General features: G+C 48.1%; 1 protein-coding gene across 1 annotated transcript in view; it reads right to left on the bottom strand.

Moving 5' to 3' along the window:
• Positions 1-488: 488 nt before the first annotated feature.
• Positions 489-13,212, bottom strand: part of zgc:194930 (uncharacterized protein LOC557813 homolog) — a 34,822-nt gene continuing 22,098 nt past the window's right edge. The window contains exons 2-3 of the mRNA XM_064940780.1: positions 11,387-11,439; positions 489-4,085 (exon numbers count right to left, since the gene is read on the bottom strand). Of these exons, the coding sequence (XP_064796852.1) occupies positions 3,260-4,085; positions 11,387-11,418 (858 nt within the window). The 5' untranslated portion in view covers positions 11,419-11,439 and the 3' untranslated portion in view covers positions 489-3,259. The remainder of the gene's footprint in view (positions 4,086-11,386; positions 11,440-13,212) is intronic.

Below are 13,212 nucleotides of genomic sequence, written 5' to 3'. Positions count from 1 at the left end.
TTAAATCAGTTCCCTCCTGGCCAATAGACTACCTTTAGGGTAATTATTTAAATCAGTTCCCTCCTGGCCAATAGACTACCTTTAGGGTAATTATTTAAATCAGTTCCCTCCTGGCCAATAGACTACCTTTAGGGTAATTATTTAAATCAGTTCCCTCCTGGCCAATAGACTACCTTTAGGGTAATTATTTAAGTCAGTTCCCTCCTGGCCAATAGACTACCTTTAGGGTAATTATTTAAATCAGTTCCCTCCTGGCCAATAGACTACCTTTAGGGTAATTATTTAAGTTATGTGACCTATCCCTTTACGTAACTTGATCGTAAGTATTGATCACATCACTCCCAACCCAAAAGCCTTGAGGAAAAATACATTTGAAATGTACACCCCATACCTTTCTAACACAATGTACACTGGGAACTAATGAAAACATTGGACTGTCCGTCTAAGACTGTAATCATACATCACCGCTGCAAACAACTTATTTTCATGGTTATTTTATTCATGAGAATTTTACAGAAATCATACAATACATTTCTGACCCACTGTAGTCTGTGCTTCTTCACAAGGATACTGTGACATCACAGACCATGAAACCCCCTACTGTCAGTCAGTCACTCATAGTCACTCAGTCAGTTAGTCAATCACTCAGGGAGTCACTCACGCAGTCAGGCAGTCAGTCACTCACAGTCAGTCAGTCACTCAGTCAGTCACTCAGTCAGTTAGTCAATCACTCAGGGAGTCACTCAGGCAGTCAGTCACTCATAGTCAGTCAGTCACTCAGTCAGTTAGTCAATCACTCAGGGAGTCACTCAGGCAGTCAGTCACTCAAGCAGTTAGTCACTCAGTCACTCACGCAGTCAGGCAGTCAGTCACTCATAGTCAGTCAGTCACTCAAGCAGTTAGTCACTCAGTCACTCACGCAGTCAGTCAGTAGTAAGATTAACTGTGGTGCTGCTGAGTGAGCTGTTATTACATCATGTAACCTCTCTGGGAGAGTTTAGTGTCTGAGTCAGACGGGCACATTTTATGTTTTCCTTCTAATAAAACAAAGCAAGTGTACACCTCAAACATCAGATCAGATGATACCCTCTGTTTAAGCAGTCACGTTAGAGCACCGTGAGAAAGGGGTTGTTATTGTGAAGGAGTTGACATGGAGATATTGAGAGGAAGGCCACTGGTATAGGTTAAAGCAGAAGCAACACTGTATTACCACAGAAACAGATGCCCCCCCCACCACCACCAAAAACAAACCCAAAACAGTTTCTTTACGGCGAGAGGGAGGGTGTGTGAATAAATGGAGACGAACGGAGACGAACACTCGGTAAAGAAAAGGAGATGGGAGAGATAATGTGGCTAAAAAAAGAAACATCACAAGATTGGGATATTTCGGTGTCTCCTCTCCAACTGCGAGGGGAGGTTGGGAGAGACACACTAATAGCTATCATGTGGTGAGCCAAAGTTAGCACGTTCACCGCCTTAGCCCGGGTGTAATCAGGTGTTTGTGAGTCCCTGGCATCTCCTTTTGGCCTGAGTAACGCTCCAAGGGCCTTCGTTAGGCCTGGTCCCAGGGCTCTGGTGGCAAGGAATATCAGAGGGCTGTCAGAGAAACATTTCAGCTACGATCTCCTAAACACACTTAGATCTCAGAGAAATAACACACACACACACACACACACGCACACACCAAGGCTACACAGGTGTTAACATAGTGGGGGTTTTGTATGTGTTGCACATCCTTGAGAGAGATGGAGCAATTGAATCTGGTAGAAAGAGACTGGAAAAAGGAAAGAGTTTGAGAAAAGAGAGGGGGATGTGAACAAGAGGAATATCGAGATTTGTGAGCGACCAGAGAAACACGGCCAATTCTTTTTTTGTTTGTAATTTTTTTTATATTGTGCCCCTGAAAACATCTGTGCTTTGATTTAAAAAATAATTTAAGGCTTCTTGACAGTACATAGTAAATTAAACTTCTAAATGCATTTTATGTACATATACATTTGAATAGAAATGATTTTGGCAAAGAAACAAAGACTTTTAAAAGGATAGTCCCGATTTAAAAAAAAAAAAAAAAAAAAATCAATATAATTCTCCTTCACTGAAACAAAGACCCATCACAAATGTGGAATGTTTGCATTCGAGGGAAAACGGGATACAAAGATGCTACGTATATCTGTGATATATATATATATACCTACTTCCTGTCGTAAGGTGTCATGAGGTCAGCCCAGTATGCTCCACAATGGGAGGTTGTAAAGTGAACAGACGACCTCTCTCTATGGTCTTTAACATGTCTGCTCTCCTCTCCAAAGTTTGGGAAATGTCTCTGACATAGCCTGGGCACCAGTCTGTTTAGCTAACGTTCCACTCCTTGCACTGTGCGTCATTGCGAAAGGAGAGCAGGGAGTGGAATCTTAGCTAAACAAGATATCTCTGACATGTATTGAACTAGAAAAGTCTGGGCCAACCAGTTATTATATAAATAACATAGTAAAACAGGTAAACAACAACAACAACATGGATATGATACACCAATAGGTAGCTGGAGACGGCCTGTCAATGGGTTTATATAATGAAGCACAGCAAAGCTCCCTGAAGACAAACAAAGCCATGACAAGTACTGTATTCCCACTGAATAGAACCTTTTATAGGACAGAATATAGAGATAGAAGTTCTAGAAGCTGTGCAGAGCGGCATTTTATAGGACAGAATATAGAGATACAGGTTCTAGAAGCAGTGCAGAGCTGCATTTTATAGGACAGAATATAGAGATACAAGTTCTAGAAGCTGTGCAGAGCGGCATTTTATAGGACAGAATATAGAGATACAGGTTCTAGAAGCAGTGCAGAGCTGCATTTTATAGGACAGAATATAGAGATACAAGTTCTAGAAGCTGTGCAGAGCTGCATTTTATAGGATAGAATATAGAGATAGAAGTTCTAGAAGCTGTGCAGAGCTGCATTTTATAGGACAGAATATAGAGTGAGAAGTTCTAGAAGCTGTGCTGGTGGAACATAGAAATGTAGATTGTACAGCTGAAGACCAGGAAGTTTAATATGTACCATATATTGGGGACTAGGACGCGGGGAATATTCACAGTCAAGCGCCAAGAGTCTTCTCCTGAGAGTGCAGACAACATTGATATACCCATGTGACATGTTAAAAGATACATCAGAATCTCCTCATTCGGCCCCATCAGATACTGAAGCTGAATAGATGTTAGATTGTGTTTTTGTTGGACCTATTAAGAGGTTTTCGACAGTTAGTCCTCCCCGGCAGTCGCTGCCTCTAGAGCTGCCAGAGCTTCTGCCACCATAGAGTCTGTGACGCTCTGCACGTCATCGTCTTCCCCTTCCTTCCCCTCATCCTCGCTCTTCTTCACTGAGATCCCGATCCCATTCTCTGTGGTAGTGGTGTCCGGCGCCCCCCTATCGTCGTTTGTGTCTGCCGAGGACAGGCTCGTCGTACTGGTTTGAATGTCCACAGACAGGACACTCTGCTCATCTCCCGTGTCTCCCAGGTACTCCGGCGTGCCCCCCACCCCCTCGTCCAGCTCGTCCACTGATGAGGTGTTGCACCCCACCCCATACCTGTCCCCGATGGAGGGATCCGAGAAGTTCCGGACCATCCTAATCTTGTCTGGGTGAGAGTCAGTGTCACCTGAGTGGGTCAGATTGAGAGTAAGATCCAGGGAGGGTGTGTTGGGATAGACTCGGACTAGATTGAGGCCCTTGGATGGATCTCGTCTTGGCACCTGGCCCTCTGGATGGAGGATATATAGATCTCCACCACCCTCTCCCACATGAGGCTTGGCTGCCTGCCCCGTGCCCAACTCCCTCTCTGGGTTGGTGGGCACGGCGTGGAGCTTGTTGATGTGGTTGTTGTCGATCTCCAGCTTGAGGCTTCCGCCACCTCGTCTTTCGGTGTACTTGTTGCTGAAGCCCAGGTTGTGGAAGCCCTGGTTCTGCTTGATGCTGAACTGGTTCCCGCTGTCTCCTGGTAGGTGGTGGGACTGGTAGAGGGAGCTCTCAGCCGGGTCCCTCTTCCTGCCGTGGACGTCCACCTGAGCGGTCGGATCATAGATGTAACTGAGAGAGAGAGGAAAGGAAGAAATAAAGATAGACAGAGAGAGAGAGAGCATTAGATGCAGACAAAGACAAACAAATAGATGCTAATCAGTAGTTCACATTTATTCACAAATTAGAATAAATCAAATAACATTTGTTAGTGGAATCTGTGTTCTATAAAACAGTAGTCTGTGTTCTATAAAACAGTGGTCTCTGTGTTCTATAAAACAGTAGTCTCTGTGTTCTATAAAATAGTCTGTTCTATAAAACAGTGGTCTCTGTGTTCTATAAAACAGTAGTCTGTGTTCTATAAAACAGTAGTCTCTGTGTTCTATAAAACAGCGGTCTCTGTGTTCTATAAAACAGTGGAATCTGTGTTCTATAAAACAGTAGTCTCTGTGATCTATAAAACAGTGGAATCTGTGTTCTATAAAACAGTGGAATCTGTGTTCTATAAAACCGTGGTTTCTGTGTTCTATAAAACAGTCTGTGTTCTATAAAACAGTAGTCTGTGTTCTATAAAACAGTCTGTGTTCTTTAAAACAGTAGTCTGTGTTCTATAAAACAGTAGTCTCTGTGTTCTATAAAACAGTGGTCTCTGTGTTTTCGCAGACTATTTACATTGATGGACACAGCAGGCTCTGGGTGTCACCTGATTACACACACACACACACACACACACACACACACACACACACACACACACACACCTTTTGTATTTGGTGAAGATTATATTTGCATGAGCAATATCAACAACAGGATCTGTGAAGAAGGATACCAGTGGTTTGAGAGAACTCATACAGAGCAGGGGGAGCTGGTGCAGGGGGAGCTGGTGCAGGGGGAGCTGGTGCAGGGGGAGCTGGTGCAGGGGGAGCTGGTGCAGGGGGAGCTGGTGCAGGGGGAGCTGATGCAGGGGGAGCTGGTGCAGGGGGAGCTGGTGCAGGGGGAGCTGGTGCAGGGGGAGCTGGTGCAGGGGGAGCTGGTGCAGGGGGAGCTGGTGCAGGGGGAGCTGCAGGGGGAGCTGGCAGGGGGAGCTGGTGCAGGGGGAGCTGGTGCAGCTGGGGGAGCTGCAGGGGGAGGTGCAGGGGGAGCTGATGCAGGGGGAGCTGGTGCAGGGGGAGCTGGTGCAGGGGAGCTGGTGCAGGGGAGCTGGTGCAGGGGAGCTGGTGGAGCTGGTGCAGGGGGAGCTGGTGCAGGGGCAGGGGGAGCTGGTGCAGGGGGAGCTGCAGGGGAGCTGATGCAGGGGAGCTGATGCAGGGGGAGCTGCAGGGGGAGCTGCTGATGCAGGGGGAGCTGGTGCAGGGGGAGCTGGTGGGGAGCTGGTGCAGGGGAGCTGATGCAGGGGGAGCTGGTGCAGGGGGAGCTGATGCAGGGGGAGCTGGTGCAGGGGGAGCTGATGCAGGGGGAGCTGGTGCAGGGGGAGCTGGTGCAGGGGGAGCTGGTGCAGGGGAGCTGGTGCAGGGGGAGCTGGTGCAGGGGGAGCTGGTGCAGGGGGGAGCTGGTGCAGGGGGAAGCTGATGCAGGGGGAGCTGCTGATGCAGGGGGAGCTGCTGATGCAGGGGGAGCTGCTGATGCAGGGGGAGCTGCTGATGCAGGGGGAGCTGATGTGGAGGTATCCCTGACTGAGTGTCCTTTCCAAAATATCAGCGAAATAGAGGGAGAGAGATGAAAACAGGCCCAACCCCCACTCTTACACGAGCCAAACCGCACGACCGACAACATTGGACTCTTTATGGAACACAAAGCCTTCACTATCTTCACTATCTCATCCTGAAATATCCAAAGCCTGAGGACATCTGCCTTTGTCCTGAAGAGCAGGAACCTGGACTTCATGGTATAGAGGAGACGGACCTACTGGTTGCCCTCTAGGTTACAGAGAGCTGGTAGTCCCATCCACCAAACTACCAGGTGTGAAACAGGGAAGAGACTCAGGGGGTATGCTAATTTGGTGTAGAGCAGACCTAACACACTCTGGTAAATTAGTCAAAACAGGAACATTTTACATTTGGCTAGAAATTCAAATCTCAACAGAGAAAAATGTCCTCCTGTGTGCTACCTATATCCCCCCACTAGAATCCCCATACTTTAATGAAGACAGCTTCTCCATCCTGGAGGGGGAAATCAATCATTTCCAGGCCCAGGGACATGTACTAGTCTGTGGCGACCTAAATAATAGACCTGGACAAGAACCTGACACCCTCAGCACACAGGGGGACAAACACCTGCCTGGAGGTGACACCATTCCTTCCCCGATATGCCCCCTAGACACAACTAGGACAACATAACCAACAAAAACAGGTCACAACTCCGGAAGCGCTGTCACACGCTGAGTACGTACATAGTTAATGGTAGGGTTCGAGGAGACTCCTACAGTAGGTACACCTATAGCTCATCTCTTGGCAGTAGTAGTGTAGATTACTTTATCACTGACCTCAACCCAGAGTCTCTCAAATATGACATTTGTAATGTCTTTATTGTTTTGAAACTTCTGTATGTGTAATGTTCACTGTTAATTTTGATTGTTTATTTCACTTTTGAAGATTATCTACCTCACTTGCTTTGGCAATGTGTTCTAAGTCTAAATCTTGGTTGGTGAGCGGACCCCAGACCTCACAACCATAAAGGGCAATGGGTTCAATAACCGATTCAAGTATTTTTTAGCCAGATCCTAATTGGTATGTTGAATTTTATGTTCCTTTTGATGGCATAGAATGCCCTTTTTGCCTTGTCTCTCAGATCGTTCACAGCTTTGTGGAAGTTACCTGTGGCGCTGATGTTTAGGCCAAGGTATGTATAGATTTTTGTCTGTGCTCTAGTGCAACAGTGTCTAGATGGAATTTGTATTTGTGGTCCTGGCGACTGGACCTTTTTTGGAACACCATTATTTTTGGTCTTACTGAGATTTACTGTCAGGGCCCAGGTCTGACAGAATCTGTGCATAAGATCTAGGTGCTGCTGTAGGCCCTCCTTGGTTGGTGACAGAAGCACCAGATCATCAGCAAATAGTAGACATTTGACTTCAGATTCTAGTAGGGTGAGGCCGGGTGCTGCAGACTTTTCTAGTGCCCGCGCCAATTCGTTGATATGATATATATGTTGAAGAGGGTGGGGCTTAAGCTGCATCCCTGTCTCACCCCACGCCTCTGTGGGAAGGAATTTGTGTGTTTTTTGCCAATTTTAACTGCACACTTGCTGTTTGTGTACATGGATTTTATAATGTCGTATGTTTTACCCCCAACACCACTTTCCATCAATTTGTATAGCAGACCCTCATGCCAAATTGAGTCAAAGGCTTTTTTGAAATCAACAAAGCATGAGAAGACTTTGCCTTTGTTTTGGTTTGTTTGGTTGTCAAGTAGGGTGTGCAGGGTGAATACATGGTCTGTTGTACGGTAGTTTGGTAAAAAGCCCATTTGACATTTGCTCAGGACATTGTTTTCATTGAGGAAGTGTACGAGTCTGCTGTTAATGACAATGCAGAGGATTTTCCCAGGGTTACTGTTGACGCATATCCCACGGTAGTTATTGGGGTTAAATTTGTTTCCACTTTTGTGGATTGGGGTCTCTCCCTCTCTCCTGAAAGTTATACATAGTCAGAATGTTACTGGTCCCTCTCTCCATGTCTCTCTCTCTCCCTCTCTTCCTCCCTCCCTCCCTCCCTCTCTCTCCCTCTCTCTCTCCTGAAAGTTACACATAGTCAGAATGTTACTGGTCCCTCTCTCCCTCTCTCCATGTCTCTCTCCCTCTCTCCCGCCCTCTCTCCATGCCTCTCTCCCTCCCTCCCCCTCTCCATGTCTCTCTCCCTCCCTCTCTCCCTCCCTCCCTCTCTCCATGCCTCTCTCCATATCTCTCTCCATGTCTCCCTCCCTCTCTCTCTCTCCCGCCCTCTCTTCCTCCCTCTCTCCCGCCCTCTCTCCCTCCATCTCTTCCTCCATCTCTCCCTCTCCATGCCTCTCTCCTGAAAGTTACACATTGTCAGAATGTTACTTGGTGATATGGTGCTGGTGCCTTCACCTGCTCCCTCTCTCCCTCCATGCCTCTCTCCCTCCCTCCATGCCTATGTCCCTCCCTCCCTCCATGCCTCTGTCCCTCCCTCCATGCCTCTGTCCCTCCCTCCATGCCTCTGTCCCTCCCTCCATGCCTCTGTCCCTCCCTCCATGCCTCTGTCCCTCCCTCCATGCCTCTCTCCCTCCCTCCATGCCTCTCTCCCTCCCTCCATGCCTCTCTCCCTCCCTCCATGCCTCTCTCCCTCCCTCCATGCCTCTCTCCCTCCCTCCAAAGAGAGAGGATGTGGATTGGGTCACGGATGGATGGCTGTGTTGTAAATTGGCTGATTGGGGGAACATGGCGAAGCTAACTAGAAAAGACAACACAACAACACATAGAACACCACTTCAACACAAAGTGCCAGTCTAGTGCTGAAGAGGAACTGCAGGGAGTAGAGGCAATACGTTTCTCATAAACAAAAAGAAGGCAAAAAATGACAGTATGAACTATACACATTTATTTTTTCTTCTTTGTTTACACTTTGTGATGTCTGTCTGCAACGCCAGCAAGTTGTTGTTTTTAAAAAGCTGCTACTATTCTAATCCAAGTGTGTCAAAGTGTTTCAGCAAGAAAAGGTAACTTATGTTATTGTCACGCCCTGACCTTAGTGTCACGCCCTGACCTTAGTGTCACGCCCTGACCTTAGTGTCACGCCCTGACCTTAGTGTCACGCCCTGACCTTAGTGTCACGCCCTGACCTTAGTGTCACACCCTGACCTTAGGGTGTGATTTGGCTGGACATTCTAGTTTTTCTATTTATTTGTTGGCCGAGTATGGTTCCCAATCAGAGGCAGCTGTCTATGTTGTCTCTGATTGGGGATCATACTTAGGCAGCCCTTTTTCCCACCTTCTGTTGTGGGATCTTGATTTTGTATAGTTGCTGTATAGCCTGCAGAACGTTACGTTTGTTTATATATATATATTTTTTTTGGTGTTCATCAAAATAAATAAAGATGTACGCCTACCACACTGCGTCTTGGTCCAATCCATCTCTAAACGATCGTTATCTTCTATAAAAGATCCTGTGTGATTTGTGATCAAGGTGTGAGAGACCGTGAGATACAACCCATATTTATGTTTATTTATTTTCCCTTTTGTACTTTAACCATTTGCACATCGTTACAAGACGGTATATACATAATATGACATTTGTAATGTCTTTATTCTTTTGGAACTACTGTGAGTGTAATGTTGACTGTTCAAACACTGTTCATTTTTATTGTTTATTTCACTTTTGTATATTATCTAACTCACTTACTTTGGCAATGTTAAACCCTTTTTTCCGATGCCAATAAAGCCCCTTGAATTGAGAGAGAGAGAGAGAGAGAGAGAGAGAGAGAGAGAGAGAGAGAGAGAGAGAGAGAGAGAGAGAGAGAGACAGAGAGACAGAGAGACAGAGAGACAGAGAAGGCAGTTATAGTGGGAAGGGACCCAGTAACCTACAGTACAGTCCCACCCAGCCAATCCGTTTAGTATGCTCAGGAGACAATTAAGCCAAGAAATGTGTGTGTTGGGGGGGGTTATGTGCCCTTTTATTTATAGTCAGTCAGAAAGTATTACTCCTTTCCTCTTATCGTTACATTCAGAGGGAGAGGGAGAGGCAGAGAGGGAGAGGCAGAGAGAGAGAGGCAGAGAGAGAGAGAGGGAGGCAGAGGGAGAAGGAGAGGGAGAGGCAGAGAGAGAAGGAGAGGGAGAGAGAGGCAGAGAGAGAGGGAGGCAGAGAGAGAAGGAGAGAAGGAGCGAGAGAGGCAGAGAGAGAAGGAGAGGGAGAGGCAGAGAGAGAAGGAGCGAGGCAGAGAGAGAAGGAGCGAGAGAGAGAGGCAGAGAGAGAAGGAGAGGGAGAGGCAGAGAGAGAAGGAGAGGGAGAGGCAGAGAGAGAAGGAGCGAGAGAGAGAGAAGGAGAGGCAGAGAGAGAAACAGAGAGAGAGAGGCAGAGAGAGAAACAGAGAGAGAGAGAGGCAGAGAGAGAAGGAGAGAGAGAGCGAGAGAGAGAGAGAGGCAGAGAGAGAAGGAGAGGGAGAGGCAGAGAGAGAAGGAGAGGGAGAGGCAGAGAGAGAAGGAGCGAGAGAGAGAGAAGGAGAGGCAGAGAGAGAAACAGAGAGAGAGAGGCAGAGAGAGAAACAGAGAGAGAAACAGAGAGAGAGAGAGGCAGAGAGAGAAGGAGAGAGAGAGCGAGAGAGAGAGAGAGGCAGAGAGAGAAGGAGAGGGAGAGGCAGAGAGAGAAGGAGCGAGAGAGAAAGAGAGAGAAGGAGAGGGAGAGAAGGAGAGAGAAGGAGAGGGAGAGAGAGAAGGAGCGAGAGAGAGAAAGGGAGAGAGAGGGCGAGAGGGAGGGAGAGAGGGAGAGGGAGGGAGAGAGAGAGGGAGAGGGAGGGAGAGAGAGGGGCAGAGAGAGAAGGAGCGAGAGAGGGCGAGAGAGAGGGAGAGCGAGAAGGAGCGAGAGAGAGAGGGCGAGAGAGGGAGAGAGAGAGAGGCAGAGAGAGAAGGAGCGAGAGAGAGAGAGGGAGAGAGAGAGTGAGAGGGAGGGAGAGAGTGAGAGGGAGGGAGAGAGAGAGAGAGACGGAGAGAGAAAGGGCGAGAGAGAGAGATAGTGGCAGAGAGAGAAGGAGCGAGAGAGGGAGAGGCAGAGAGAAAGGGAGGGAGAGAGAGAGAGGGTGAGAGAGAGGGAGAGAGAGAGCGAGAAGGAGCGAGAGAGGGGGAGAGAGAGAGGCAGAGAGAGAAGGAGAGGCAGAGAGAGAAGGATCGAGAGAGGGCGAGAGAGAGGGAGAGAACAAGAGAGAGAATACAAGCAGGCAGTACTCAAGAGACAAGGCGGGGGAGGGGGTGTGATGAGTTGAGTATTGGCATATTGACCCGCTGTTTATACAGAAAGCCAATGTTGAGTCACTGTGAGACAGGCCACTTCATAATATAGTTCCTCTCTAAGTACACGAAAGAGACAGCAATGAATCCGTGGGATTGGAAGAGAATGCCCAGTGACATTTAGATAGAAGCGCTGTCTTTTTCAATGGGATCCATAGAGGTGGATGCAGGGGATACAGGAGCTGTATCTCATGCTAGTAAGAAGGATTGGATTTAGAAACTCCTCTATACTTTATGTTTGTCCACCTTCGCTGAGAGATGGAGAGCTGCTGTCAATGAGTAAAACCTTCACCCTGTCCTCACACACAGAAATACAACGGGCAATACAGACAAACTACAGAAGCATATATACACGCACGCAAGTACGCGTAAACGCACACACACAGACACACACACGCACGCACGCTCTTCCTCACCTTTTCAGCATCCGACAGCATTGGCACCCCATCTGGCCAGCTGGGTAGTGGAGCTGTGAAGTGACAAATAGAATTGTGTTTACTTAAAAATCAAACTTCAAAGAACAAGTCCAGAGTAAAATTAGACACCGTTAATGACATGCCAAATCCCGTCAAACTCGGGGGAGATTTTTCAATCGGTGACATTTTCACAAAGCCCCTGACAGAAAGGTTATATCCCAGACTGTCTGGGTAACATATAGGCAGCTTTGGTGAAGGCCTTTCTTATCGGGAGGATTTAAACCACATTGGCTAGATTTAGTTTGGCTTGACCTCTGTCCATAGTGACTCCTGTTGTCCTCTCTGTCCATAGTGACTCCTGTTGTCCTCTCTGTCCATAGTGACTCCTGTTGCCCTCTCTGTCCATAGTCACTCCTGTTGCCCTCTCTGTCCATAGTGACTCCTGTTGCCCTCTCTGTCCATAGTGACTCCTGTTGTCCTCTCTGTCCATAGTGACTCCTGTTGCCCTCTCTGTCCATAGTGACTCCTGTTGTCCTCTCTGTCCATAGTGACTCCTGTTGTCCTCTCTGTCCATAGTGACTCCTGTTGTCCTCTCTGTCCATAGTGACTCCTGTTGCCCTCTCTGTCCATAGTGACTCCTGTTGCCCTCTCTGTCCATAGTGACTCCTGTTGTCCTCTCTGTCCATAGTGACTCCTGATGTCCTCTCTGTCCATAGTGACTCCTGTTGTCCTCTCTGTCCATAGTGACTCCTGTTGTCCTCTCTGTCCATAGTGACTCCTGATGTCCTCTCTGTCCATAGTCACTCCTGTTGTCCTCTCTGTCCATAGTGACTCCTGATGTCCTCTCTGTCCAGTCACTCCTGTTGTCCTCTCTGTCCATAGTGACTCCTGTTGCCCTCTCTGTCCATAGTGACTCCTGTTGCCCTCTCTGTCCATAGTGACTCCTGTTGCCCTCTCTGTCCATAGTGACTCCTGATGTCCTCTCTGTCCATAGTGACTCCTGTTGTCCTCTCTGTCCATAGTGACTCCTGTTGTCCTCTCTGTCCATAGTGACTACAGTTGCCCTCTCTGTCCATAGTGACTCCTGATGTCCTCTCTGTCCATAGTCACTCCTATTGTCCTCTCTGTCCATAGTGACTCCTGTTGTCCTCTCTGTCCATAGTGACTCATGTTGTCCTCTCTGTCCATAGTGACTCATGTTGTCCTCTCTGTCCATAGTGACTCCTGTTGTCCTCTCTGTCCATAGTCACTCCTGTCCATTGACTCCCTCTCTGTCCATAGTGACTCCTGTCCATAGTGACTCCTGTTGTCCTCTCTGTCCATAGTGACTCCTGATGTCCTCTCTGTCCATAGTCACTCCTGTTGTCCTCTCTGTCCATAGTGACTCCTGTTGCCCTCTCTGTCCATAGTGACTCCTGATGTCCTCTCTGTCCATAGTCACTCCTGTTGCCCTCTCTGTCCATAGTCACTCCTATTGCCCTCTCTGTCCATGGTGACTCCAGAGCTGCATCCATGGTGACTCCGGAGCTGTATCCATGGTGACTCCGTGCGTCTGTCACTATTTCTCACTGGATGTGTGTGTGTGTGTGTGTGTGGTAACGAAAGAGTGTGTGTGTGTCGTGTGCGTGTCGTGTCTGTGTGTGTGTCTGTGTGTGTGTGTGTCTGTGTGTGTCTGTGGTGTGTGCGTGTGTGTGCGTGTGGGTGTGTCTGTGTGTGTGTGCGTGCGCGTCCCGTGGCTGTGTGTGTGTGTGTGTGTGTGTGTGTGTGTCCGTGGCTGTGTGTGTGTGCGACCGTGGCTGTGTGTGTGTGTGTGTGTGTGTGTGCGT

The sequence above is a fragment of the Oncorhynchus masou genome, chromosome 27, assembly GCF_036934945.1.
Source record: "Oncorhynchus masou masou isolate Uvic2021 chromosome 27, UVic_Omas_1.1, whole genome shotgun sequence".
Lineage (NCBI taxonomy): Eukaryota > Metazoa > Chordata > Actinopteri > Salmoniformes > Salmonidae > Oncorhynchus > Oncorhynchus masou.
Note: the sequence above shows the minus strand (reverse complement) of the source record. Positions and strands in the feature narration are given on the sequence as shown.